We start from the raw sequence: 25,139 nt of genomic DNA on the forward strand, positions 1-25,139 counted from the left end.
CTGCCATAGAGAGTGCATTGAATAATTCGGCAAGATAGAGTTAAAAGCAATTGAACACTGACGAATCCGGCCTCCAAGCTTCAAGTACGATAATTGGCAAGTTCCAGCATTGAGTCTCTCGTAGCCATGAGATGATGACTAAAGCTTAAGAGCAGCCGCACACTCTGCAAGTAGTATTTTGAAGTCAGGCTCATTCATATAGTTCTCGACCCGAGTTTCTGTCATCTTGGTCATTCTCACATAATCAAGATTTCCCAGGTCATTTTCCTCCCGCTTCGCAAGGAACACACATTTGCCAACGCCATCCTCTTTCACCCAGTCAGGAAGGCCGTCACCGAAGTTGAAGCGCCAGTACTTCTTCTGCAAACCCCGAGGAGCGAATGCATTAATCAGCGAGCGAAAAAAGATGTTCATAACATCAGTCATTAACAAAATCGTGATGTGATATGTAGAGTTGTTCATCCGGATGGATTCTTGATTGACTATCATTACCATACTAAGAGCCCTGCGGCTCCGGCTTATAGATCACGGAACAAAATAAAATAGAAACACATTTAATTGAATGGTGTAGTGCGGAATGCCCAGTTGCGATATCAAAAGAGCATATATGTTAATTAGAGTCTACATGATTCAAATCTATGGAATTGAGATACAAATATAAAATATGAAACAGATAGATAAGAAAGAAAGGTGATTGACTCGATTGGGCGTGGTGTAATCCCAATCATGAGAGACAAAGTGCGAAGTATCAAAGGGAAACAAATCGATAGTTCTTGGTAGGTAAAAGAAAACATGGTTGAACCAATGTAAAGATGACCTCAGGCAAGCCATTGCTCTTCCATACCAAATGACTTCTAGTAAGCCTGGGTGACCTTGGGCTGGGCATTGGAAGTCTTGGTAGTCTTGCACTCAGACTTCTTGCCGTCAGCCTTGGCAGCCTGGGTTGCCTGTTGCTCGTTGTTGCGAACCTTGGTAACCAGAGTCTTGGGGCTGTCGACCTTGGCGTCGTTGTTGTTGGTACCCTGACCCTTGCTGCCCTTGTTGCTCTCAATCTCGGCGATCTTGGTGGCCTGATACTGCTTGCCCTGGACCTTGGTAGCCTTGGCCTGCTTCTTGCCCTCAGCCTTGGCCTTGGTATCCTCAGCCTTGGTGCCCTTGGACTCAGTGTCCTTGGCCTTGTTGTCCTGAGTCTCGTTCTTGTTTTCAACCTCAGCGATCTTGGTTACCTTGGTCTTAGGGTTGGAAACCTTGGTGGGCTGAGCGTACTGATCCTTTCCGTTCTCAACCTTGGCGACCTTAGTGGCCTTAGGCTTCGAAATCAAAGTCTTGGTAGACTTGAGCTTGGGGCTCACAGCATGTTCAGTGACCTCAAGTACAGCATACTGGACCTTGTTCTTCTCACTCTTGTTGACCTTGGTAGCCTTGGGTTGAGAGATCTGGACCTTGGTACTCTTGGCCTTTGCGACTTCCTTGTGCTCATCGTTCTTGGAAGACTTAGCCTTGGTGTCCTGATACTCGTTCTTGTTGTCACCCTTGGTGACCTTGACGGATACAGAGACAAGACCACGAGGAGCATCTTCGGTAGGAGCGGTGGTGGGGACCTGCTTGGAGGAGCATCCCTTGTCAAAGATAAAGAGGCTGTCGCTGCGAGCAGGGATCTTGGAGGCCGCGACCTTGTAGAGCTTGCAGACAGGAGACTTGGGGTCACCAGAGAGACCATAGAGGAAGCTCAAGCAAGAAGTGTCAGCCTCAGCAAGAGCCTGGCAGTCCTTTGCAGTAGCCGCAGTAGTGGTCTTGAAAGGCTGAACACTGTTGTCCGCAGAGCCAGTAGCAGCACAGTTGCACTGCGTAGCTCGGCGCACGAGGACCTTCTTGGGAACAGTTCCCCAAGGCTGAGCAGTGGTAGGAGCCGAAGTAGGCACACGATCAGCAGCACACTCCTTGTCAAAGACGTGCAGACCATCGTTGCGAGCAGGCACCTTGGCAGCAGACACCTCAAAAAGAAGGCAGCTGGGCTGGTGAGCCCCCTTGATAAGACCAAAAGCAAAGCTCTGGCAGGAATCATCAGAAGCACAGTCGGTCTGGCAGTCAACTGCAGTGTCAGCCTTGCCGTTATGGTAAGGATGGACTTTGCCGTTGACAGCAGCGCTGGGGACAACGTTGCATTGCTTGGTGCTGATGGGGAAGGGGCCGGCCATGACAGAAGCCACGGAAGCAGAAATGATGGCAATAGAGGTCTTCATGTTGATTGAGTTTGGTGTTGATGAAACGAGTGAAGGTATGGAAATGAATGAAAGTTGATGAAAGAGTGTGAGTGAATGTTAATGAGAGTGTTTGTTGCGATGATGAGAAAGTTCTGAATGTGTGGAAGTGCAGGCAGTATTTATCGTGAAGGCATTCCGTTGTCAGTCTGAGTTCGTGAAGGCTGTTTGTGGAAATGTGCCGTTGGTGACGCGTCTTAGACACTACTTAGCACGTAAAGAATCACGACACTAAAGTCATGCATGAATATGAAATCGATAGTTTGCGAACTAAGATCGTGAGACCCTCTTCAACGACAAAAGGACAGGACTACAGCTCGTGATGTGGGAAATGGGCAACAGTTCGCAAACATTTCGCAGCATTTGTGCTTTGAGCACGTCTAAAGATGAACCGGATAGGATGCGTGTACCGAGATTGAAATCTGATGACATCTAGAGTCGCTCATGGACGAGTCGACGAGCACGGAGACAAACCCGATATCGTCACCCAGACAAGTGAGACACTGCTATGATGAATACGTATCATGGAATTATCTTGCAAAGCAGAAGCATATTCGCATGATCTATCATGAATCCACTTGTTCTTGCGCTTTGTTCGCGCGTTTTCCATCTTGATAATACGTCTTGACTGTAATGCGGACGCGGTAAGATTGCTGGCACTCCAAGTCAGGACAGCTCCCATGTACATTAACGCCGCTGCGCTCAGTGCCAGATGTACGTAGGGAGGCGCGTTCAAGTGCACTGCTAGACATGTGCTGTGCTAAAATCTCACCACATACTCCAAGTGACGCGGTGAAGTATCTGTTGGAGGCCACTACAGAGGATCCTTGAATCCCGCATCTTCCCATGTCCCCTTTCTGTAATGGATGGCTTCATGAAGTGAGGTCCATTGTGAGTCTGGAATCCCCTGGACATTTCGAAATTGGTCAATCTATCGTAAGGTCCTGCGGAGCTATTCCAATACTGCTCTAGTAAACTTGAAGCCCTCCGTCGATAATGTGGTTGTGAAGATGATATTAAGCCGCAGGGCTATTTCTCCTTACCGCCAGGAACGTGTATCTCTCCTCTGTGTCTGCCCCACTGAACCAATCACGTCAAGGCGTTCAGTGATGCGGGTATCGGATGTAAGTCGACGTAACTTTAGTAGTAAGATGTGGGCCATGGTCCAATGAAGCAACCTTAACTCGCCTAATGCAAGATCGGGATGTGGCCAGGGAAAGTTTAATCTTCCGGGCGAGAGAAACAAAACACCCCTTTTCGATGGGAGCACGGTTGCATCGTCCAGACTTCTGGAAAATCTTTCAGCTAGAGCTGAAGATCAACAAGGGTCTCAGACGATATGTTGGCAAGGAAATGTTTCTGGGTTAAGTAAGAGTGGTGATCTAACAGCTGCTCACGACGAAACTACAAGTCTTTTGTCTTATGATGCGAAACGCCAGACCGGTTACGTTACTTGACTGTAATCCGTAGAGTCATCAGTCTAAAAACAAAAACATGAACACGCATAAAGAAACACAATTAAGGGCAACATTGTGAAGTGAAGTTTAGAATAATCCACGTTACCCTATACTCGTACCGATATGCATGTCGACAAGATTGTTCTAGACTAGCTTGGGCTGACAATGACGTCTGAAACAATAGTTGTTTCGGTAGTTGTGGATCAATAAACGCCAATGCACAGCCGCGTAGTCGACGACGCGGTACTCACACTGACACAGCATAACGCAGCTTTATGTAAAGAAGACAGCATGGCAAGATCCCGCAGTCATTCTGCAATATCGTACTGAGGCCATTGCGTCTTTGAAGGTTGCTCACATTCATCATATCACACAACACCAGATTAGATAGACATTGCAAAATAATTGTCATCTGGCCACGAGTTATGCACAGAGTTATGCAAAGACAAATCTATATGTAGCACTCAACACATTCAGTGATATCAATGCGTCAAGCTCACGTCTTGGCCTCAACGCCTCACTATTCTACCAAGCGTCACCACCATGCACGATTGTATATACACTTGACCGCTGTAAAGTTTTGGCAAATTGTCCCAGTGCATCATCGTTAGCGTGACACTAAGAAAGCTTTGGCACTATTTATGGTTCGACGCGTTCGGAGAATTGTGTCTTTCAACGGCATGTGGGGGATCTTCGTCGTTTCTCGGTTGATTCTAAGCCACTGTGGACCTGATGGTATCCAAGCGGCGTAATAGCACACGGAGTTATCCGTTTGTGGTTGTCTCTGTGTTTGAGAAACCAATAGTGTATGAAAACACAACATTGTAGTGTTTCCGACAAAAGCCGGAGTTACAGGTTAGAGGCCATGGTGGAAAAATGATTACTGTTTGTGTTAACCGAGTTCTAGACACAAGATTGTAGATCAAGGTTGTTGCTTCGACCATAGTTAAAGTAAACAGTAAGTGGTTTGTGGGTTTGGGTCGTAGCTACTGATCTGCAAGAAATACTGTGGAAAAGACATAGGAGAATGATCTTTCATCGTTGATTGGAGTTGGGACCATGGCATAGCATCAATGCACAGCCTTAACGGTGCCCACCTGGAGCAGATCCGAATCTTTGCGGTCCAGATTATCCAACCACGACTTCACCAAGCAGAGAGATCTTCAATGCAGAGCGTGACGAAAATTGCTGACGCGGTCATCCGAAATGTTGCATTCCGGAGGACAACACAGGCCTGTGTACCATTGACCCTGACATGGTGGGATACAGCAAACTCAACAGATATAAAGCAATCGTGAATCCTCATTCAAGTTAATCTTTTTCTCACCATCACACAACAGTCTCATTAACTACAACAAACACTTTTTCAACCACCTTTACAATCTTTCAACTCACTTCCCAAGCCAACTTTCAAGTTACACCACCATCTTTCAACATGAAGACCTCTTTTATCCTCACTGCTTCCATGGCCTCTGCCATCCTGGCCCATCCTTTCGATGCTCGCAGCCAGCAGTGCAATGTCGCTCCCTCAGCTGCCACCAATGCCAAGATCCAGCCCGTCTCTCAGCCTTCCGCTGCTACTGCTGATGCTTGCTTGAAGTCCTGCTCCTCCAACGCTTCATGCAAGAGCTTCATCTTCGGTCTCCCCGCCAATGCCAAGGCCCCTACTTGCAAGCTCTATGGTGTTGCTGCCGCTCAAGTCCCCAAGCAGGGCAGCGAGCTGTACGTCTTTGACAAGGCTTGTTCCTCAAAGGCTGTCCCCAACACCAAGCCCACTCACGACGAGCCTCGCGGCCAAGTCAAGGGCAAGCTAGCTGCTCGTGATGAGATGTGCAACACTGCTCCTACCGGACCTACTAATGGCAACGTCCAGCCTTTCGCTACCCCCAGCGTCAAGACTGCTGATAAGTGCCAGGATGCATGCACTGCTCAGAATGACTGCCAGAGCTTTGTCTTTGGCCTTCCTGCCGACGCATCTGCGCCTGTTTGCAAGCTGTACAAGGTTGCTCCCGCCAATGTTCCCAGCGGCGATGACAAGCTTAACGTCTTCGCCAAGAGCTGCCCTGCTGCCAAGGTTCCTACTATCGACCCTACTCATGTTGAGCCCCGAGGAGAGCCCCCTGTTGATCAGAAGCCCCACGACAAGTCTGCCGATAAGCCCAAGCCCAAGCCCAAGGGTCCTCCTCATGTTCAGCGCCGAGGAGAGCCCCCTGTTAAGCAGCCCCCTGTTGAACAGAAGTCCAACAAGAAGGCTGCCGAAAAGCCCAAGGCCAATACTCCCGCCAAGCCCAACAAGGGCAACGGCAAGCACAACTAAACGACAGTTGCTCGAACGCCCACTTTCTAGTGGAGATTTTATCGACTTGAACTGGATGTTGGAGGCAGAGTGACAGTTGAATGTGATGAAACCTCGGTGATACGCTTGGCATTCGGGGTTGGAACATGATGGTTCCAAAGGAAAAGCGAACTTGTAATCCACACTCTTTCTGATATAGACTTGCTATTTGTTTTCTATTTTCTTATTATGTAGTAGCATCAATTGATCGGCCGATCTGTCAACTCTCCCTTCCTCATATGAACTCGTGACCAGTCTCTATTATGCAAAGAACAATGAACCAATGATTTCTTTTTGCAAACACCCTGAAGTTGGATCCGAGATCCAGTATTACTTTAACAATAGCGTAATACCCCGATCATCTGCCAGCACCTTCATCGTAACGATACCGTCGGTGTCTGGATCATTCGCGAATGCATAAGAGAGATCCAGGACCTTCAAGTTGCAAAGTCGCTGGCCAGGACCAGCGTCTTCCAATATTCTAACGAAAACCTCAATGTAAGGCTGTAAAGACGAATCCTTGCTGATCCAAGTGTTTACCATGTCATAGCATCGCGGCTTCAAATACTCGATAGATTCAGGTAGCTTGCCAGGAACAAGACTGGTTTTGTGTTCGTCGTTATCGGAATCAACCGTCAAGAGGTCGGCCATGGGACAGCTGAGCCGCCGAAGATTGACAAAGTCTTTGTATATGTCTTGTCTTATCAATATCGCCTCAGCGAGAAAATCGTAGTCCAATTTGAGCGATTCGGGATTCAGCAGATATCCTCGACGATCAGTTCGTAGGTCAATCTCCTCCACTGAATCTTGACACATACCACTGAGAGCTTCCGCAATTTCTTCGCGATCTGTTGACTCCTGTTCAGGATCGAAAGTAGGCCGTAGTGTCAACTTCTTTAAGTTGCCGACACCGTGGAGTAGTGTTGATAGTCCGTCCGCAATGAAGTCGACATTTCTTAAGACAAGTTCTTCTATTTTTGAGGAAGCGTGCGGTATGGCCATTGCGTAGCGTCGAGCATATTGACCGTGATGCGGATCAAATGTCCCATGAGACCACACTTCTAGGTGTGTAGCCCGGTCGTAAATACCGGATATCACGAACGACTGAATCTTTGGCAGGCGAAAGAAGCTGGTCACAGCTCCAAAGAAAAGATGGTTGTGTTTATAGCAATGATGTACCTCCAAGTGCCGTACTTCGGCGAATGGTAAGTCTTTGACAGGTGTTTCGTGCAATAGTCGAACAATGGCCTGTTTTGCAAATGTCAAGACATGGCAACGTTCATCGTCAAATATGGAAAATGGAGGGACTGTGATACTCAAATGATTTACTCCAGTGCACCAAGCCAGAAGTAAAACATTGAGGGCGTCTACAGACCCCCGCTCAATATCAGAGCATAATTGATTGCGGTACTCAGATTCCATTTCGACGTCTGATGCAGCTGCCTGAGACAGAGCTAAGAGTGTCTCGCTGTCCAAGTCGACAACTGATGGATTAGACTGGTCAAGTTCTAACGCATAGCCGATACTGAGACGTTTGACCTTTTTTCGAAGCTCAGGATGTCTGAATAGATGCAGCACAAATCGTTCGGTTGTCGGCTCTGCACATTCTTGGCTGTTGTCCCATCGGTGGATCAACCAAGGAGAACCTATCTGGTTCAAGTGCTTGTTGGCAAGGCACAAGTTTCGAAGGGATCTAGTGCTCAGAAGAACAAGAAACTGGCAAATTCTGTCGATAGTTTCGACTGGAAGCTTGGCTAAAGAAGCCATGGTGGTGACGAGAGGAAGTTGTCAAGGGAGAGAAGCTTTAGGACAGGGGCCATGTCCTTTTATTAGGAGGTCAAATATGCCCGGGTAAAGTTCGGCTTACAGGCAACAGCCCTTTCTGTGTGTTGGTTGTGTCCCTGTCAGACGAGGGTGAAATTAGCCAAACCCCGCATCGCTCAAAACAAGGTCCATGATATCTTAATTGTTCGCTCGTCAATGATGCCAACAACCAAGACCTCGTCTACAAGCAAGTTCAAGAAATGGTTTCGAAAGCGTTCCAAGTCTAATGACTCAAGATCGGCGACGAGCACAGACCTTTCGGATACAAGCACCTCTCTTAGGTCTACTGTTACACAGAACTCTCGCCCTTCAGCTGACACGGCATCAATTGGCTCAGATGTGAAGGGAACCGACGCAGTATCACCAATCATCCCTGAAAAAGTACCCGAATCGGTTGTAATAAATGACAAACCTGCAGACTTGAAAGATGAGAACACAACCCAGAAAGATGACCACCCCCACCCGTGGAAACAAGCTGTGTCTTATCTGAATGAAGAAGATCGAATTCTTATTGCCAGTATCGATGAGAATGATAACAACGCCAACGTATTCGCGGATCTGCACGACTTGATCAACAAGAAGAAAACGTTGGGGGAAGAGAAGGCATGGAAGATTACTTTTGGAGGCCGCAGAATAGTACTGCGGGATGTTTTGGCAAAAATCGTGTCATGGTTGGATTCGTTCAAAGCCATCGGTGATTTAATCTCTCAGGTCGACCCAGTACATGCTAGTGTTCCATGGTCAGCCATCAAGCTTGTTCTTTCTGTCTTCACTGCAGATAATGAGCAGATGGGGCTACTTATCATTGGAATGGAACAAGTTATATGCCTAATTGCAAGATGCAGCATCTACCACCAACTTTACTTAGAGAACGTTGTCCATACAACAAGACTGCAGACCAAGGCTACTCGCCAACTTTCAAACGCAATGGCTCGCCTGTATGCTAAGCTGTTTTCCTTTCTTGCATACTACATCAGGTTGCTGGATTGCAACAGCGCTGTCAGAATGTTAAAGACATTTTGTAATCCAAGCGAAGTTGCAGCGAAACTCAAGGAAATCGGAAACTTGGAGACTCAAGTCACGACAGAGGCCAATGTTTGTCAAGGCACCATCGCAGAATCAGCCTTCCAGAACATGGACGAGAGTTCTCGGGATACTCGACAAAAGCTCAGGGACATGTCGTCACGTTTTGACGACCAGACGAGACAGCTTTGGAAACATCTCAATGAAGATGAAAGGTGCAAGATTCTGCAGTGGGTGTCAGATATCCCGTACGAAAGTGACCATTACATCGCTCGCAAAGGGAGAGTCGACGGAACTGGAGAGTGGCTTATGGGTCATGAGGTTTATGAAACATGGCAACGACCTGATACGTCAAATCTTTTGTGGTTAAATGGAATACGTAAGTGAACTCCACTGGATACTCATGTCGATAGGGAAACTGACACTTTTCTAGCCGGAGCTGGCAAGACAAAACTTTCGTCCAGGGTTGTCGACGATCTTCTAGTAAGATTGCCAAAGGAAGCTGAGGAGAACACTGGTTTCGCATACTTCTATTGCGACCGCAATCGACCTGATCACAGTGAACCCGTGGCGATCATGCGAAGCATCATACGGCAGCTGTGTGCACCCCGTGACAATCAAAGCATCGAGTCCTGTGTCGAGCATAAATACTTAAGGAGGAAGGTGAAAGGCTTCTCCAGTGATAGACTTGTCGCGGAGGAGTGTAAACAGTTACTTACGCAACTTGTTGCTGGATATAAGAGTGTTTACATCGTGGTGGATGGTTTAGACGAATGTGACCGTGGAACAAGACATATGCTCATGGACCTTTTGGATGAAGTTATCATCAAGTTCCAACAAACTGTCAAAGTCTATATCGCCAGTCGTACTGATCAGGATCTGAGAAAGCGATACAACGAGGGAACCCATCTTGAGGTAACTGCCAACGACAATCAAGCAGATATTGAGAAGTTCGTGTTGAGCAAAATGGAAGAGAGCGAATTTTGCCGGACCAAGCTATCTCGAAAGCTTCGCGATAAAATCCTCAGCACATTTCAAGACAAGAGCCAGGGCATGTTCCAGTGGGCGACACTTCACATCGGCGAGTTGATACAGCTGGAGAGGAACGCCGACATTGCAAAGTATCTGGATGGATTACCCAAGGGACTTGAAGCTGCTTATGACAAGATCTATGGTCAGATTTCTGACCTGACTGGCAGCAAAAAAAGTATTGCATTTGCTGCTTTCCAGATTGTCATGGTATCCCAGCGACCCCTGCATCCATTTGAGCTTGCCATTGCCGCTGCTCAACATCCGCGTCATAACTTTATCCTGGATCAAGATGTCGATATAGAATACGTTCTCGAAGCCTGTCAGAATTTACTTGTCGTTGCAGATGGATCTCAAGAGCGAGATGTCACCGCAGTACCAACAATGGATTCAAACCTCCAAGGCTACCTGAAACAAGAGGTCAAAGCAACTCGCACGTCTGGCTCAATGGCAGTATGGGAGAATAATGTCGGTGTCACAAAAGATTCAATCTGCAGATTTGCCCACTTGTCGGTCCAGGAATATTTGGAAACAAAACACTGGAGTTCTGCACAGGCCCATGAAATGATGGCAGGAATTTGTCTCCAGACCCTACTTTGCCTGAGCCTACCAGGTGGCGTTGAAAATGGACAAGAAGAAACCCCAGGTAGTGATGCTGGGGAAGACTGGGATGCCACTTTGACTCTTCATGTTTCTCATTCCAAGAAGAGAAATATCGTCAAAATTGTCCCGGATGAAGAAGAAAACCGGCAATTAGATGCGAGTTTGTCGCCAAGCCTCAGCAAGGGTACTGTTGGCGAGATATCCATCTGCGATACCAAGTCTTTCCCAATCCCAGATCCACCACCATTTGAGTGCTATTTGGAATTGGTCGATTACGACATCCATGATGGCCATGATGAATCTTGTTTTTGTGAGACCTTTGAGCCATTCTTGGTCGGATTTGAGGGATCACCGTTGCAAACATGGACTACATATTGCTCACACTTCTTTCCACGCCACCTTGAAGATGTGCGCAAGAACTCTAAGGAAGGAATTGGGTATACTTTACTGGGCTTGATCAGGCAGTTTCTTGGCACACCCTCTAACTCAACTACATCATACATGGCCTGGACACGTCTTGTCCAGAACACACCCGTCCTGGATGACTCCGATCCTAAATACGGTACTGGAAAAAGCGCCCTTCGACCATATACAACGCCGGTACTCGGCTGTGTCATACTTGACATGCATGAAGTACTCGATGAATGGTTGAGCAAGAGTGAGGTAGATCCCAATGGCCGAAATATCCAAGGCGACAGTTTGCTCGATCTAGCTGTTCGCAGCTTCAATGCGGACGTTTGCAAGGTACTCATCAAACACGGTGCCGATCCAAACCTTCCTAATCCATTTACTGTCACACCTCTTGGTACAGCTGTTCATCATGCCAACCTCGACCTTGTGCAAATGCTAGTAGAAGCTGGAGCAGATCTCTGTACTAGCATGGTACCGATCAGTGAACAAAAACGAGGTTGGAGAGGTTTGACAGCGCCGCACTATGAAACACCAGTTCATGAAGCGGTCAAGACCGGGAACGCTGATATAGTCAAGGCCATCGTTGATGGCGCAAAATCCGCTTCTTATCATGGCCAGCCACTACGCCTTGAAAAGGCCTTGAACGAAGCAGCACAAGCATGTAGGCCGGATTTGGCAGCTATTCTCTTGTCCTACGGTGACAACGAGGACGGACACCGCCAAGTCATGATTCATAACGCTCTCAATCATGTACCGGCAAACGACTCTGGAATCGACATTATGAAGTTTCTCATGGGTCTTTTGAAGCATCGGACCCATACCTTACTCCATTCAGCTGTGAAGGACGGCAATTGGACTTTTGTCGAGGCACTCACCGAGATGGGAGTGGATGTTAGCACCCACAGGGATAATCTATACCAAGAAACTCCCCTTCATTCGATCTTTCGGGAATGGTGTGGTGATGAATTAGTCAAGGTTCAAAAGATCATTGACAAGGGAGCAAACGTCAATACTCGAGACGTTCATGGAAATACGCCACTTGCTCTAGCCATGAAGACAAAGATTTTCGGTTCCAAAACCACAGATCATGAACAGGACGGAGACCAAGACGAAGAAACAAATGACACGACAACGGATGAGTCCACACCAGACATATCGCGTGTGGAAGCTATTCGCTACTTGCTGCAGCATGGCGCCCACACTGACACGATCAATAGAAATGGGATGACTTTGCTTGGTATCGCCTGTGCGCATGCAGTCGTTACACCCGAGGTCATCGAGATACTACTCGAGCACGGTGCCAATGTCAACGCAACGCAAGGTCATGGTGAACTTTCAATGAGTCCTTTGGACGCTCTGTACTTGCATGCCAAACCGTCAGAAACAGAAATACCACCATTAGAAGACGATAACTTGGCAGTCGTGAGAGAAATACTCAAGAAGCATGGAGCAAGATACTTTCGTGCTATTGACTATGAGAAGTGGGATATACAAAGGAAACTCGAGTGGATAACGAAACATAGAACTGGGCCTTTTGCTGTGCCAAATGTTACTACATGCTTTACTGGAGGGTAGACATTATCAAAGGGAGCCGTGAAAGAATATACATGGGTCCGCAGAAAGAAGAAGAAGGCAGAAGGGGAAACAGCAGAGACGGTGGGAGTGGAGGGTCATGTCCCAAGTATATTCGTAACCGATGTAAAATAACTTGGCTTATTTACTTTTCTTCACATTTTATGTCATCCAGCCTATCCAAAGCTTATACTTTACTTTACTCTATAAATATACCTATAGTAGCTGCATGTTGACATTCCCATCACTATAGTACTTGTTCAAATTACAGTGGGATTTATTTTATAATTCTGTGCTAATTTTCATGATCTACTTAACTCTTCCAATCTTAATATTTCTTCGTTATAAAGTCCTGAGGGTTACCCTTTTCCTGATCCGACGATGCTTCAGACGAGTTAACAACAACGTCGACAAAAGTATCATCGTGGTCTTCAACAAAATCCTTAGGCTCCTGCCATCCTGAGACCTTTGGAATATCATCATTGGGGAAGAGTAAGTTCACCAACCAGTAGCCACCAAACGCTATGAAGAGTCCGACGGGATATGCAACATAGTAGAATCTTTGGATTCCCAGCGGTGCCTTGACACCCATCTGGGAAAGGAATCCATAGAAGTTGGGTGCAACGGCGATCAGATAAACCGCAAAGGCCCTAAGATTGAAGCCGTGCAAAAAGTGGTAAGTAGAAGCCTTGTGTCCTGAGTAAAGCATGGGAATATCGAAAAGGCCACGTCTCAGGAGGTAGTAGTCGCAAATCAGGATTCCAGTGATGGCGCTTAGGAAAATCTGGTACGAGCTCAGGAAGTTGATAAAGACAGATGCTGACGATAGTAGGTACCACGGGCAGATTGCGTACGACAAAACTAGAAAGAAATTCTATTAGTGTCGAGCTGCTTACTATTTCTTCTCTGGGCCAGAGAGGAGATGGGCTCATACCTGCGCAGATAAAGAAACCACGCTTCACTGTGATGTACTTGGGCATAAGGGATGCGATGTCATTTCCGGCACTAGGATAGCAATACGGTCAGTAACAATTGACAGAGACTATCGATGAAAAGATAGTCTGGACTCACGGGATAGAATTCTCAAAAATAGCTGAGAATACAGTAGAGTAAACATAAGCGAATGAGATCAAGGCACATCCCACACGATTGGCAGCTGTATAACGATCACCCTCCATAAGCATGTCAAGGGTTATAAGAGGGTTCCAAACGACCTGAGAGAACAAGGGTCAGTGACAAGAATCTTTTCCCGACAGCGCTTGTACTGACCTCGCCAAAGATACTTTTACTTGCAGCCGCGATCACATTGCCAAACACTCCAACCAAGAAGTTAGACAGTGGAAAGCTGAATACTTGACCAGCAATAACATCGTTGGGCTTAGTTGCGTAGCGTTGCAGATCAGCTGCATTTGTGATGAAGGTGCCGCAACTAGCAAGTCCTAAGAAGAAGAACTTGAGAATCATCCAGGACTTTTCTGAACCACTGACGGTGGAGGGCTCGGAAAGTGTTTTGCGAACACTACCGGACAGGGACAATGTCCAAGCGACGAAGGCGATGGTGGCGCCGAAGAAGACACCAACCTTGACGTGAACCAGCTTCTTCATGCGTGGGACTGGGATGAATAGAAATGCGCAATTGATAAGCCAGTAGAGGAAGAAACAGAGCATTTGTGCCGAGTTGAGAGCAGATTTTGTGCCCATGATGTCGGGAATATTGGCAATGGAAGGAAAGATGGCATGAAGAAAGACGCTATAGTAGAGGTGGTCGTTAGCAAGTGACAAATAATACAAGCGAAAATATTAATAGATTACAACTTACTACAAACACTGGGCTCCCTGCACGGATGTCACTCCGTTCCAGACAATGGACATGATGGCACGGTTAAAGGTCGGCCACAACGCACCCCATGTTCCGAAACTGGCTCTACAGGCGACGGGGAAGGGGATCCGGTACAATGCACCGGCTCGACCATTGAGCGCCATGAGAAGACCGGCGAGCAACTGGCCACCGAGTGAGCAGCCCAGCGCCTCCCACATACTAAGACCAGCGGACTGGCCGGTGGAAGCCGAGTAAAGATTGCTCACATTTGCCGTGGCAGCGAACCAAAAGGCCGAGTATGTGATGGAAGTCCAGGTGCGGTCCTTGACAGGGGTAGGACGGATGGAGTCATTGTCGAGAAAGTCGGCTGGTTGAGTGGTCCCGTCTGGTAACTGCTTCTTGACGAGCAGACGGTTGTGGGCCTTGTTGACGAGAGCGGCCATGGTTCTTCGTCTGTTATGTTATAAGAGGAAAATCGTTGGCTAAGTTGTAAAGAATGCAGGCCATGGTTGATGTTTATAGGACACAGGAGGTCAATCTCGGCCGATTAACGAACTAACACTTTGGTTCCCCGGACTCCAGAATTGATAAGATTCAATCCATTAAACTCTGTGTTCCAGCATTCATTGCCATATCGGATGGGTATGGCCAGGGTTAATTTAATGGAACAAGAAGACTTGTGGGTCGTTATCAATAAGCGCAGAGTTACCAGTGGTAGTAACTCTGTTATCTTGGCTGTGAGCATCCCTGCGTGGTCCGACGATAAGTGAACTTGTGCTGATAAGAGACGTGATCGGTAATGATCGGTGTCATCGGCGACCTCCGCCTTGCGTCTTTTTCAACGGTACTATCAATTACTCGGCTCGAACGGCTTCAAGGTGCTAGAACCCTACACTATCATTCTATATTAGGCTGTCACTTCCGTTGTAGATGTTTGTGACATTTGTCCAACCACCAAACAAGCAGAACGGCTATTCTGGCTAATCTCTCCACTATTTGATACCAGCCTTTCCCCACTCAAGACCATTGTCTGTAGCAGCCACAGCATCAACAATATCATCTTCACCATTGCTGGATGCTATACCATGGCTACTACTACAGTTCAGATCACAGCTCCAGTCGAGTATACAACGGTGCAGCTGTTGACACCGAATGGGCCTGTCTCCCGTCGAGTACGTTGCGGCAAACCACGCACTCCAACTCTCGACGAGATGCCCATCATCGATCTCAGTTCCATAGACGGAGACGAATCAGCGCGCAAAGCTCTTTCTGCTCAGATCAAGGCAGCGGCTGAGAACACGGGATTTTTCTACGTTTCTAACCACGGCATCCCCCAGGACTTGATCGAGGAAGCTCTCCAACAGTGCAAGAACTTCTTCAATCAATCGCAACAAGACAAGGATCGGGTTGCTTTTACCAAGGCGGGCAAGTTCTGCGGTTACCACGGCGTCGGATGTACGCAGATCAACAACAAAGAAACAAAAGGTAAACAGAAGTCAGTTCATTTGTCTAACCGGGTTGCTCACTGCATATCATAGATAACAAAGAAACTTTCTCTATGCGATATGACACTCGCATCGACCCGAGCCATGATTGTGTGGATGATATCAACTCCAACTTTGATTCCATAGATTTTGTTTGGAACGGAACAAATCATCTCACAAAATTCCGTCCTGTCCTTACCGAGTTCTATCAAAGGCGACTAACATTGGCACGCAAGCTGATTCGGTTGTTCGCCCTTGCTCTTGAGCTACCTGAGGATTACTTTGACAGCATCATTACCACCCCTGGTGCCGATGCAGTGCACCTCCACTACCCTGGCACTGAAGAGACTGAGGATATCGACGTTGGTATTGGCTCACACACCGATATCCAATGCTTGACTCTACTATGGCAGGACATGTCTGGCGGGCTTCAAGTTCTCTCAGCGGATGACGAGTGGCTGGACGCTCGGCCTATCGAAGGAACTCTGGTGATCAACATTGGAGACTTCTTGCAGAGGTTATCCAACAACCGTTTCAAGTCGACTGTTCATCGTGTTTACAACCGACAAAAGTCATCTCGTTACGCAATGCCGTTCTTCTTGGGCTTTAACCCAGATGCCGTCTGCGAGGTTGTGCCAACGTGTACTGATGCAGAGCATCCTCCTCTCTATGAGCCGATTTCATGTGGTGAGGTAAATCTCAATTATTATTTTATCTGACTAGACTCTAACTAATCAACTTCACAGTGGCGTAACTCTCGTCTGAGATTAGCAGAAACTGGAAAGTTGAACTGAGAAATATAATTGCAGGGGGAAACATGGCTGCAAGTGCTAGGTGTCGGGCCGCTTCGGGTGTTGTGTTTGCCGAGATCGGCATGAATATTATCCTGATCTGTAAATGTCGAAATTGACCCTGCAACTCAATGTGCTCATTTCTCTACAAAGCTTCACAATTGACTCAAACTCATGTTCCCTTCCCATTACATCTAGCTTTCCATATTGAATACCCATCATGTTGTCGTTTCTACGGTCAGCACAGCCGCCACGCACCAATAATGCAAGGAATAACCCCATTACCTACGATTCTGGCCGCTCTTCAGTCAAGTTTGGCAAGCCCAACTCAGACTACATCATGACCCATCGCATCCCGCCAACAACAAAAGAACATGGCACGTCCATTGTCGCTCCACCGTTTCATTATCATATCCACCAGGACGAATTCTTCAACCTACAGTCAGGCATAGGTTATTTCTACCGTGGCATCGCCAAGGAGCCATTTGCTGTACTCTCCGACGAGCCCAACGGCCAGCGTAAAGCATCGATCAAGGCAGGGCGGTATCATCGCTTTGAGAATGCATCCAAGACGGAAGATCTCGTGGTTGATATTAACTTGGCGCCTGAATCTTATGAAAATGAGCAGAGATTCTTTCGGAATTTCTTTGGATATTTGGATGATTGCAGAGAAGCAGGAAAGCCACCGAGCTTCTTCCAATTGATGGTATTTTTACATGATGGAGATACCCCGCTAGCTGTGCCGATGCCATGGGAGTGGTTGGGAAAGATTGCGAGTAGATTGCTTCTTTGGGGTGCATCGTTTTGGGGACGATTTATTTTGGGTTACAAGGTGACATATCCCGAGTACTATGAGGAGACAAAGTCTAGATAACGATTGAATTGATCACTACTATTTTTAAGTCGTCTCTGAATATGATTAACTCAAACTGTGAGTGCGGCCGGTGGCGCGTTCGGCGGCGGATAACGCACCCTATAGTTCTCGCAACCCCGCACTCCGGCGTCGTATTTCCGACGACATTCAATATTTAATGCGAGACGGAGAACAAAACGAAGTAACCGTTGAAAATATACTTTCCTGCTTAGTTTTATACATGCATATCGCCATGACGTCCCTCCTATGGTCATCGATTCCATGGGTTGACTCCAGTGCTGGCTGGCACAAACATCAAGCTCCATACACAGCAAACGCAACCTACCTGCACACTTTGGACGTTTGGGTACCCAAAGCCACAGGTAGTCACTCTCTTCCGGCACCTGACTTCGTTTCTCGTGATCCAGGGATTTGGGTCATCTATATCCATGGTGGTGCTTGGCGTGACCCTCTGGTTGACTCCTCGTCCTTTGAAGCAACGGCCCTCAAACTCTTGAGTGACAAAGAAGCTCATATCTCGGGAATTGCTTCAATAAACTACCCGCTATCAAGCCACCCCAATCACCCTACCCATCCTGCACCACCTCGCGATTCTTCACAACCTGTGGATATTGCCCGTACGGCCAAACACCCGGATCATATCATTGCTGTACTCGCTGCTATTGCATATCTCCAGAATGAACTTGGTGTCGCTCACGATTACGTCCTGTCAGGTCATAGCTGCGGCGCGACATTGACGTTCCAGACAGTAATGAATCCTGATCGATGGGGGGTAGCACCCAAAGTGAAGAAGCCCAAGGTTATCGCCCCTCTGAATGGGTTATATGACTTGGCCACTTTCATCAACAACCCACCAGAGTCCCACGAGAAGCTCCAGCCTCTTTACGTCGAGTTTACGAAAAATGCGTTTGGAGATGATGAGACTGTTTGGAGGGATATCTGCCCAACTATCGTTTCAGACTGGTCGGAAGAGTGGCCTGAAGGAAAGGCTGTCGTCTTTGCCCAGAGCAAAAATGATAGCCTTGTCCCGTATTCTCAGACAGAGCTTATGAAGGAGCATTTGAGAAAGAACTCCAAACTTGAGGTCATCGAGATGGTGGCTAGTGGCGACCATAATGATCTTTGGAAACATGCAGATGAAATCGTCGTGATTATAAAGCGGGCTGTCGCGTATAGTACCGAAGTGTGAATACGTAACTGAACAGGTGCGTGACACTGCAATATAGAATAGAATGAAAGATCAATTCTACAGCGCTTAATTACAGTCTCTTTTGACGTCCTGTCGAAACTCCGGATCACAAGTTTCTTGAATCTGCGACACTTCATACTCCAAGCTCACATAGATCTGGCATCCTTCACCACCCATAACTCTCCCTGCCTCCTTGGTACCCCCATACTTAAGAACCCTCTGCGCCATACCCTCAGCAACAGCTTCATTTCTAGTTGGATCATTCAGTTCCACACCCTGATCGTACTTCGCGAACCCAGCGATGGCAGCGTACCCCAACCGTCGAGCATAGAGGAAGGCGAGTTGTTCGTCAATAATGTCGATGTATTTCCTGGCACAGCCGAGCTCCTCGGTCGCGTTGGAGGAGTTACAGACTGATGCAACAGGGACTTGAGAGAGGATGTTAGGGTCGTAAGGAGAATCAGGTGAGGCTCTCGGGAAGTTTTCAAGGGTCGCGTTCGAGGATGGTTGAAAGGTGCATGATGAGGTGCATGTTGCGAGAGTCGCGAGTCCGAGAACGAGGTAAGCTGTTGATAATGACGACATGTCTTGAACAATCATGCGGTCGTGAAAAAAGAAGTTGATGCGGTTGTTCGTTCGAGTCAAAAGACAAGGGTGCATTCGATTTAGATAAGAGATGAAAGGGGTATTTATACTTTTTCCAAGTCTATATAATTTTCCAGCCGCCAGGATCACCATAAACGTAATTTGCCGTTTCCGAAACTTTATTCGGATTTCACCGCTAATTTTGAGCACCGTAGTGATATCTATCTCAGCTCGTGTCTCTGCTCAGCTGCCGGGAGTTCAACCGGGTTCTGAGCACTAGATAATTCTTGAGGGGGTGCCGGTGATGTGGAATTGACAAGAGTTCTGTCGATTGATGGCTTGTAAGATGCGAACTGGTTGTAATCCCCGTTGTGGCTACCCATCGCCTCATCAGGCTTAGCAGTAAAACCATTGTTGCGTCTTTTGCGTCGCCAGAGGAAGAACCCCAATAGTGCGATCGCAAGAACGCCGAGTACGGCTCCTATCGCGATGCCTGCTATTGTACCGCTTGAGAGGCTGCTGGAAGAAGAATCAGAGGATGAGGATGATGCAGGGTCTGTAGCTGTTTCGCTAGACGAATCTGTTGTCGTCCCTGCATCGCGTGTTGACTCGGGAGGGGGCTTTATATCATTCAGCTATTGAGTTTTGTATTTAGGTGCTAGAGTCAGACTTACGTTTGTGAAAACAGTGCTGTAAGCGTCATCGTCAACATTTTTGACACTGGTCATCAGCCAACGCTGCCTCTTCTGGTATCCGTCGAGATTTGGGCTCATAAAGACGGCGTTACCAGGAATCACATCGAGGTGATACTTGGTTCCATTTGCGACATTTGTAAATAAATATGTTTCAGTCGTATTCGTGCCCCATAGAGATACATCCCATTGTTGCGACTCGGTCCCATCACTGTCGGTCAGACAGGCGCGTGTGCGTCGGTTCTCGACCGATTCGAAATCTCGATAACATACGGCGAATTGTTTTCGTGTCGTCGTTTCGGAGCATCGAAGTGAGTATCGGCCTGGTATCTTGTCGATGGGTTGCTGGGAGCTTTGTTAGAAAACTTGGACATGATATTGTGCCTTTGTCTGTGGAACGTACAAATTGCCAGTATGTCTTCCTGTTTTTAACGGCATAGACGCGAAATCCATCATCCCCGCTATCTTCCTTGTATGTTTGCAACATGCCCGTAAAATTTCCATCATAATCGTCGACCCATTCTTCGGTTAGATGGTACCAGACATTGGGGTCTATGTCGGTCGCCTTTTTTAGATCCTTGAAGTCGGACATGATGGCCTGTGGATTTTATTTTCGTGTTCTGTAGCTTGGAGCGGCCGGCCGATTATCGCAGAAAGAGGATCATGGAGAGATTAAAAATGTGGAAAACAAAGATGGGGATCGGCTGCTTTTGCGTATTATTTTTATGGTCCTTCTTGAGGATCGACATCTGCTTCGCCCCCAATGCTGACATACCAAGATCCTGATCATTTCCAATGCATAATCCACAGACATTCAGTAAGCCCTAGTAATAGCTATCGCAGTCCTTTAAAAGAATGGTCCACTCCAGGGGGCTACTAATATAAAGACGTTTAATGTTGTCTAATAAATAAGTCGAGATCCATCTATGCGATGTTGAAGAATAAAGTTAAAGTTTACAGCGACATTTAATCCACAAGCGAGCGCTGAGTGAGATGAGATCATAAGGCCGAAAATAAATCAGGGAATAATCTAATCGAACCAATGAAAGGGCTCTAATCCTTGTCTGGTGGCTGAACCTGAGGCACAGTCCTGCAACGTTCAGAGGTGGAATTAGAGAAGGATGCCAATCCCTGGACGAAGCTGAAAAAAATGTACACCACATTGGGTATCGGTTCAAGACTTGCAACTATGGACTAATTATATGGACTAATTATTACTATTTAATCCTACCAAGCCCATTCGTTGTTTCTTGGTAACACTGTCCGTTACTTAAATCAAGAGCCAGAATATCCGTAGTCCCTGGTCGAGCCGATGCGACATCATCAGCTTGAGGCGCCCAGAGCGTGGTTTGCAACGAGTTCAAGTTTGGTTATGACCTCATCCTCCTTCAATTCCTCCCACGAGACATCATCCACGTGAAATCCAAGCTCCATAGGCTGCAACGTCTCAACCGCTTGTTCGAGACTCTTCCCGGCCAAGAGTAATGCTGTTGTATAGGGCGTGTTGAGTAGCCTCTTCATCTGCTCGATCTGTTCGTCATCGAACCAGGTGCTGTTGCTGAGTCTAACATCAAAATCCTTCTGGGGGTAGCAGGATAGAAAAGGCAAGATGCCTTCCTTTCCATGGCTTAGCTTAAGGAATCGCTTGCCAATTTCCAAGTGGTATTCAAGCAGACTCTTGCTCCACCCTGCTTTTTGTCTTACCTCTTCTCTCATTTCGCACAGGATCCTATAACCTTCATTCTTCTTCTTTAAATACTCTTTGTGCAGGTGAAGTTGATTATGCTTGCTGATAAACGTAATTAGTGCCCCTTCCCCCTCAATGGCCTTTATGAGCATTACTCTGCGTAAAACCGGCTCTGTTCCCATCTGTTGTGGAGGGTCAGAACTGTGCACACGCTTGTTCCAGGCGGCAACCATGACAAAAAACATTCTGACTGTTTCGCGGCTGGCAATTGCACATACAAATCGGTACACTCTCTCATCTACCGATTGCATGCTGTCAAGTTGCGGACTTTGAAACACCAAGTCCTTCTTGTGTAGTTCCTTGAGGACCTGCGAGAGGTGCGACAGCTCTTGTGGTCTGTATATTCCCTTCTTTGTCTTCTTGATCTTCGGAGCAATGTGTGTATCGGTGTCTGGAGCGCGCTTCAGACCTTTCTTATGATCTGCTGACTGTAGACACTTCTTGGGCTGGGATATAGAGACCATAGTCATGCCAAGCTCGTCAGCAAAGGGCGCCAAGCCATCTTGACTGCAGCGGAGTTGCTTGTCGCACTCGATAGAATCGCCTGGTAGTATGAAGTTGATCGACTGAGCGATACAGGCCCCCTGATTGATAACCATGTGGTATTGACAAGGATGGGTCACGATCAAATTTCCTGGGTAGCCAACCTGGATGGTGAAGTCTATCCCCTCCTTTCTGAGTTGCGCGGGCGAGACAAGGAGTTCAAGATGGCTAACCGCCGAGCCGCAACGCTCAGTATCCCAGTGCTTATCAATGAACTTCCTGAACTTGGTAGTATGGCGAGTCGCGATGAGAACCCATATCTTGATTCCAAGGAGGACTTGATTGGCCGAACGAAGGCCATGTCGAGATTCTTTCTCATGCAGGCATGATAAATCTTCGATATGGAAGCGATTTGCAGACTTATCGGCACCGATGTGGAAGTACGGCTTATGGATATCCCCTAGGGCGTCATTGCTCAGAACATGAGGTCCCGGGTTGAGGCGTCCCTGAAATTCGATATGGTTCGCATGGCCAACGTAGTGGGATATGGTGTGTTGGGGAGGGTTCTTGATGACATGGTTGAGCCACTTCTCGGCTTCGTTGGCCGTGGGTGGTTTCTGTTGAATGCTAAAATCAGGCCTCTTGAAACGGTCTCGGGCTGATGTAGACTTGAAAATAAAACAGGCGCCCAACTGGTTGGCTTCTGTATTTGTATTGTCATACTTCTGAACTTGCAGGGTACTGTTTTGATAAGGATTTAAGTCGGTCTTGAATGCCTCCAGATCAATTGATGGGACAGGTACAAACACCTCATTCTGGAAGCCGTCTTGTGTCACGATCTTGTCAAGGTTGGCAACAAGTTTTTCGCCCATATCACACGCACGGAGCGTAGGCCCCGAAGTTGCCGTAACTGTCTCGAGGTGTGCTTGGCGAGTTGTGCGACTTTTACTGACACGCGCACAGGGTTGGCTGGGTTTATCTTGAACCGTATCAAAGACATTGAAACCGTCGCTTCTTGTCGGTGGTATGACGAGGGGCGGGCTTTGGCTTTCGGCTACGGATGCAGTGGCTGTCTCGGGATATACTTTATGAACTATGCGACGTTTAGTGATAGGCGCACGAGCATGTTGACTGGTTTGATCTTGGACTGTGACGGAGACATTGGAATCCTCGCTTGTCGTCGGCCGTATGATGCTAGGCGTGCTTTTGGTGGAAGTCAAAACCCTGTCAGGTGTTGGATGCACTGTGGGCGGTGGGGTGATCTCGATCTCGATCTCGATCTCGCTACTGTCGGCGAGGGCAGCATGGCAAATATGGCCGAGGGCTTCTTGGATGGATCGCGCATCAAGTGTAGCTTCATGCAGTTGTTGTTTTGCACAGGGTGGCATGGTCTCGTCGGCGCCAATAGCGGAGAGTTTCTGAACCAAAGCACTAACCTTTTGGTGGAGCGAGTGGAGAGTTTCTGACATGGTAGGCGTAGGCTCATCCCGCGTAGCCTCGATGGCTTTTTTCATGTTATTGTGATGCACCATTGCAGTCATGTCTAGAGATGATGGATGAATAAGTTTACATCTAGCTGTTCTAGTCTGCCCAGATTTGTCTTGTTTCGTTTACCTACCTAGGTAGGTAGGTACTTGGAACAAGGAAAGAACCACCAAAGTCAGTCCACAGGCTGTCATGTTAGCCATTCTTGCGCTTGTCCTGATTGAGTTTAGTGACTGTTCCTTCTGCATCTTTGTTCCGGACAGTCATATGCGAGCGAAACAAAGATACATCGCCTTTCAAAGAGTGATGGGACCGAGTCGCAACAATGGGATGGCCTACATCACCAGCTTATTTCTATTTCTGAGAGTGATGATCAACTCCCTGGTCTCTATTATTCCACCATGGTGGTTTGCATCTTGAACAGGTTCATGGTGTCCGTCTTGAGAGATTTCGCGAGTGCGGAATTCGGCCCAGAGGGGTAATATCGTCATCACGTTCAGGATCGCTGTCTAGACGAGCACGCTTTTTGCTGCTTCGATCGATCGGGGGAGGCGGAGGTGGAGGCGGAGGTGGAGACGTTGCCGCTTCGTCGTATGATGGTGGTAGTACCGGGACTGAAAGATCGATGAGTTTCCCTCCGACTCCGCCATACTTGCTGGCTATTTGGTGTTGTGTATTGCAAGAGGTAAACAGGCCTTGGCCGACTGCGTCGCTAATATCTTGCAATTCATTCGGCGCGTCGCATGCTTCGATGTAGATGGACAAGGTCGTGACCTTGGATAGATCGCGTATCGTATCGAGGATGTCTCTGGAGTGTCTCCGAGTTGCAGATACCGGTTCTAGAGCGCTGCTGGGAACAATAATAGCAGGAGGGTCTTTCAGTGTGAAGTCGAGGCTGCGGGCGGTTGAGTCGAACTCATTTTGTATCTCTGTCGGGATAGTCGTTGGGTTCTTTGATAGCTCCAGGGACGCAATAGTCGAAGCGTAAATACGGAGAAGCTTTCGTGGTGTAGTGCAAATCGATAGACATCTCTACGGTTAGCATGTCCATAATAAACTTACCTACTGAACCAAGCCTAGTCCCAAGTAGAGGAACAGCGTCGACAACAGGCGGTCTATAAAGCCTCCAGCGAGAAAACTGCGAGATAGAATAGACCCCTTCTATAGTTCCAGATTATTCTAAAGAAGGAGGCTTTATGCGCGTATTCAATAGGTATAAGTCGGAATTTTATAGCGGCCTATAGCGCGATTAGCCGCCTCTTCTTAGGGCAGGTGGTTGTTGGAGGAGTAAAGAGGGAAGAATGATGATGTGATGATGTGAATGGGAGAGTGGAGTAATGCACTGGGAGCATTGTTTATCTGTTTACCGAAGGAGATTTAATTTTGCCGACTATCATTTCTGTGATCTATAGCAATTACGTCAGCATTAGCAGCAAGTATGTTAGCTGTCTGGCGTGACACGAAAAAGAAGGACA

General features: G+C 47.5%; 11 protein-coding genes across 11 annotated transcripts; 4 read left to right on the plus strand and 7 right to left on the minus strand.

Moving 5' to 3' along the window:
• Window positions 1-854: 854 nt before the first annotated feature.
• On the minus strand, window positions 855-2,243 carry FPSE_03286 (uncharacterized protein; the record flags this gene model as incomplete). Its single annotated transcript, XM_009256405.1, has 1 exon — window positions 855-2,243. One exon carries the CDS (start codon window positions 2,241-2,243, stop codon window positions 855-857), a length of 1,389 nt encoding a protein of 462 aa, XP_009254680.1.
• Window positions 2,244-5,153: 2,910 nt separating this feature from the next.
• Window positions 5,154-6,035, plus strand: FPSE_03285 (uncharacterized protein; the record flags this gene model as incomplete). The annotated part of the gene is made up of 1 exon (XM_009256404.1): window positions 5,154-6,035. One exon carries the CDS (start codon window positions 5,154-5,156, stop codon window positions 6,033-6,035), a length of 882 nt encoding a protein of 293 aa, XP_009254679.1.
• A 348-nt stretch (window positions 6,036-6,383) lies between these two features.
• On the minus strand, window positions 6,384-7,820 carry FPSE_03284 (uncharacterized protein; the record flags this gene model as incomplete). The annotated part of the gene is made up of 1 exon (XM_009256403.1): window positions 6,384-7,820. The coding sequence occupies one exon, from the start codon at window positions 7,818-7,820 to the stop codon at window positions 6,384-6,386; it is 1,437 nt and encodes a 478-aa protein (XP_009254678.1).
• Window positions 7,821-8,036: 216 nt separating this feature from the next.
• FPSE_03283 (uncharacterized protein) lies at window positions 8,037-12,518 on the plus strand (the record flags this gene model as incomplete). The annotated part of the gene is made up of 2 exons (XM_009256402.1): window positions 8,037-9,279; window positions 9,334-12,518. 2 exons carry the CDS (start codon window positions 8,037-8,039, stop codon window positions 12,516-12,518), a joined length of 4,428 nt encoding a protein of 1,475 aa, XP_009254677.1.
• A 325-nt stretch (window positions 12,519-12,843) lies between these two features.
• On the minus strand, window positions 12,844-14,777 carry FPSE_03282 (uncharacterized protein; the record flags this gene model as incomplete). The annotated part of the gene is made up of 5 exons (XM_009256401.1): window positions 12,844-13,376; window positions 13,450-13,520; window positions 13,587-13,729; window positions 13,785-14,265; window positions 14,335-14,777. The coding sequence occupies 5 exons, from the start codon at window positions 14,775-14,777 to the stop codon at window positions 12,844-12,846; spliced, it is 1,671 nt and encodes a 556-aa protein (XP_009254676.1).
• A 642-nt stretch (window positions 14,778-15,419) lies between these two features.
• On the plus strand, window positions 15,420-16,612 carry FPSE_03281 (uncharacterized protein; the record flags this gene model as incomplete). Its single annotated transcript, XM_009256400.1, has 3 exons — window positions 15,420-15,819; window positions 15,873-16,510; window positions 16,565-16,612. 3 exons carry the CDS (start codon window positions 15,420-15,422, stop codon window positions 16,610-16,612), a joined length of 1,086 nt encoding a protein of 361 aa, XP_009254675.1.
• Window positions 16,613-17,715: 1,103 nt separating this feature from the next.
• On the plus strand, window positions 17,716-18,672 carry FPSE_03280 (uncharacterized protein; the record flags this gene model as incomplete). Its single annotated transcript, XM_009256399.1, has 1 exon — window positions 17,716-18,672. One exon carries the CDS (start codon window positions 17,716-17,718, stop codon window positions 18,670-18,672), a length of 957 nt encoding a protein of 318 aa, XP_009254674.1.
• Window positions 18,673-18,738: 66 nt separating this feature from the next.
• On the minus strand, window positions 18,739-19,257 carry FPSE_03279 (uncharacterized protein; the record flags this gene model as incomplete). Its single annotated transcript, XM_009256398.1, has 1 exon — window positions 18,739-19,257. One exon carries the CDS (start codon window positions 19,255-19,257, stop codon window positions 18,739-18,741), a length of 519 nt encoding a protein of 172 aa, XP_009254673.1.
• Window positions 19,258-19,478: 221 nt separating this feature from the next.
• On the minus strand, window positions 19,479-20,541 carry FPSE_03278 (uncharacterized protein; the record flags this gene model as incomplete). The annotated part of the gene is made up of 3 exons (XM_009256397.1): window positions 19,479-19,877; window positions 19,932-20,294; window positions 20,353-20,541. 3 exons carry the CDS (start codon window positions 20,539-20,541, stop codon window positions 19,479-19,481), a joined length of 951 nt encoding a protein of 316 aa, XP_009254672.1.
• A 731-nt stretch (window positions 20,542-21,272) lies between these two features.
• FPSE_03277 (uncharacterized protein) lies at window positions 21,273-23,867 on the minus strand (the record flags this gene model as incomplete). Its single annotated transcript, XM_009256396.1, has 2 exons — window positions 21,273-23,722; window positions 23,798-23,867. The coding sequence occupies 2 exons, from the start codon at window positions 23,865-23,867 to the stop codon at window positions 21,273-21,275; spliced, it is 2,520 nt and encodes an 839-aa protein (XP_009254671.1).
• Window positions 23,868-24,090: 223 nt separating this feature from the next.
• FPSE_03276 (uncharacterized protein) lies at window positions 24,091-24,694 on the minus strand (the record flags this gene model as incomplete). The annotated part of the gene is made up of 2 exons (XM_009256395.1): window positions 24,091-24,559; window positions 24,657-24,694. The coding sequence occupies 2 exons, from the start codon at window positions 24,692-24,694 to the stop codon at window positions 24,091-24,093; spliced, it is 507 nt and encodes a 168-aa protein (XP_009254670.1).
• Between the last annotated feature and the right edge of the window lie 445 nt (window positions 24,695-25,139).

The sequence above is a fragment of the Fusarium pseudograminearum genome, chromosome 3, assembly GCF_000303195.2.
Source record: "Fusarium pseudograminearum CS3096 chromosome 3, whole genome shotgun sequence".
In the NCBI taxonomy this organism is placed as follows: Eukaryota; Fungi; Ascomycota; class Sordariomycetes; order Hypocreales; family Nectriaceae; genus Fusarium; species Fusarium pseudograminearum.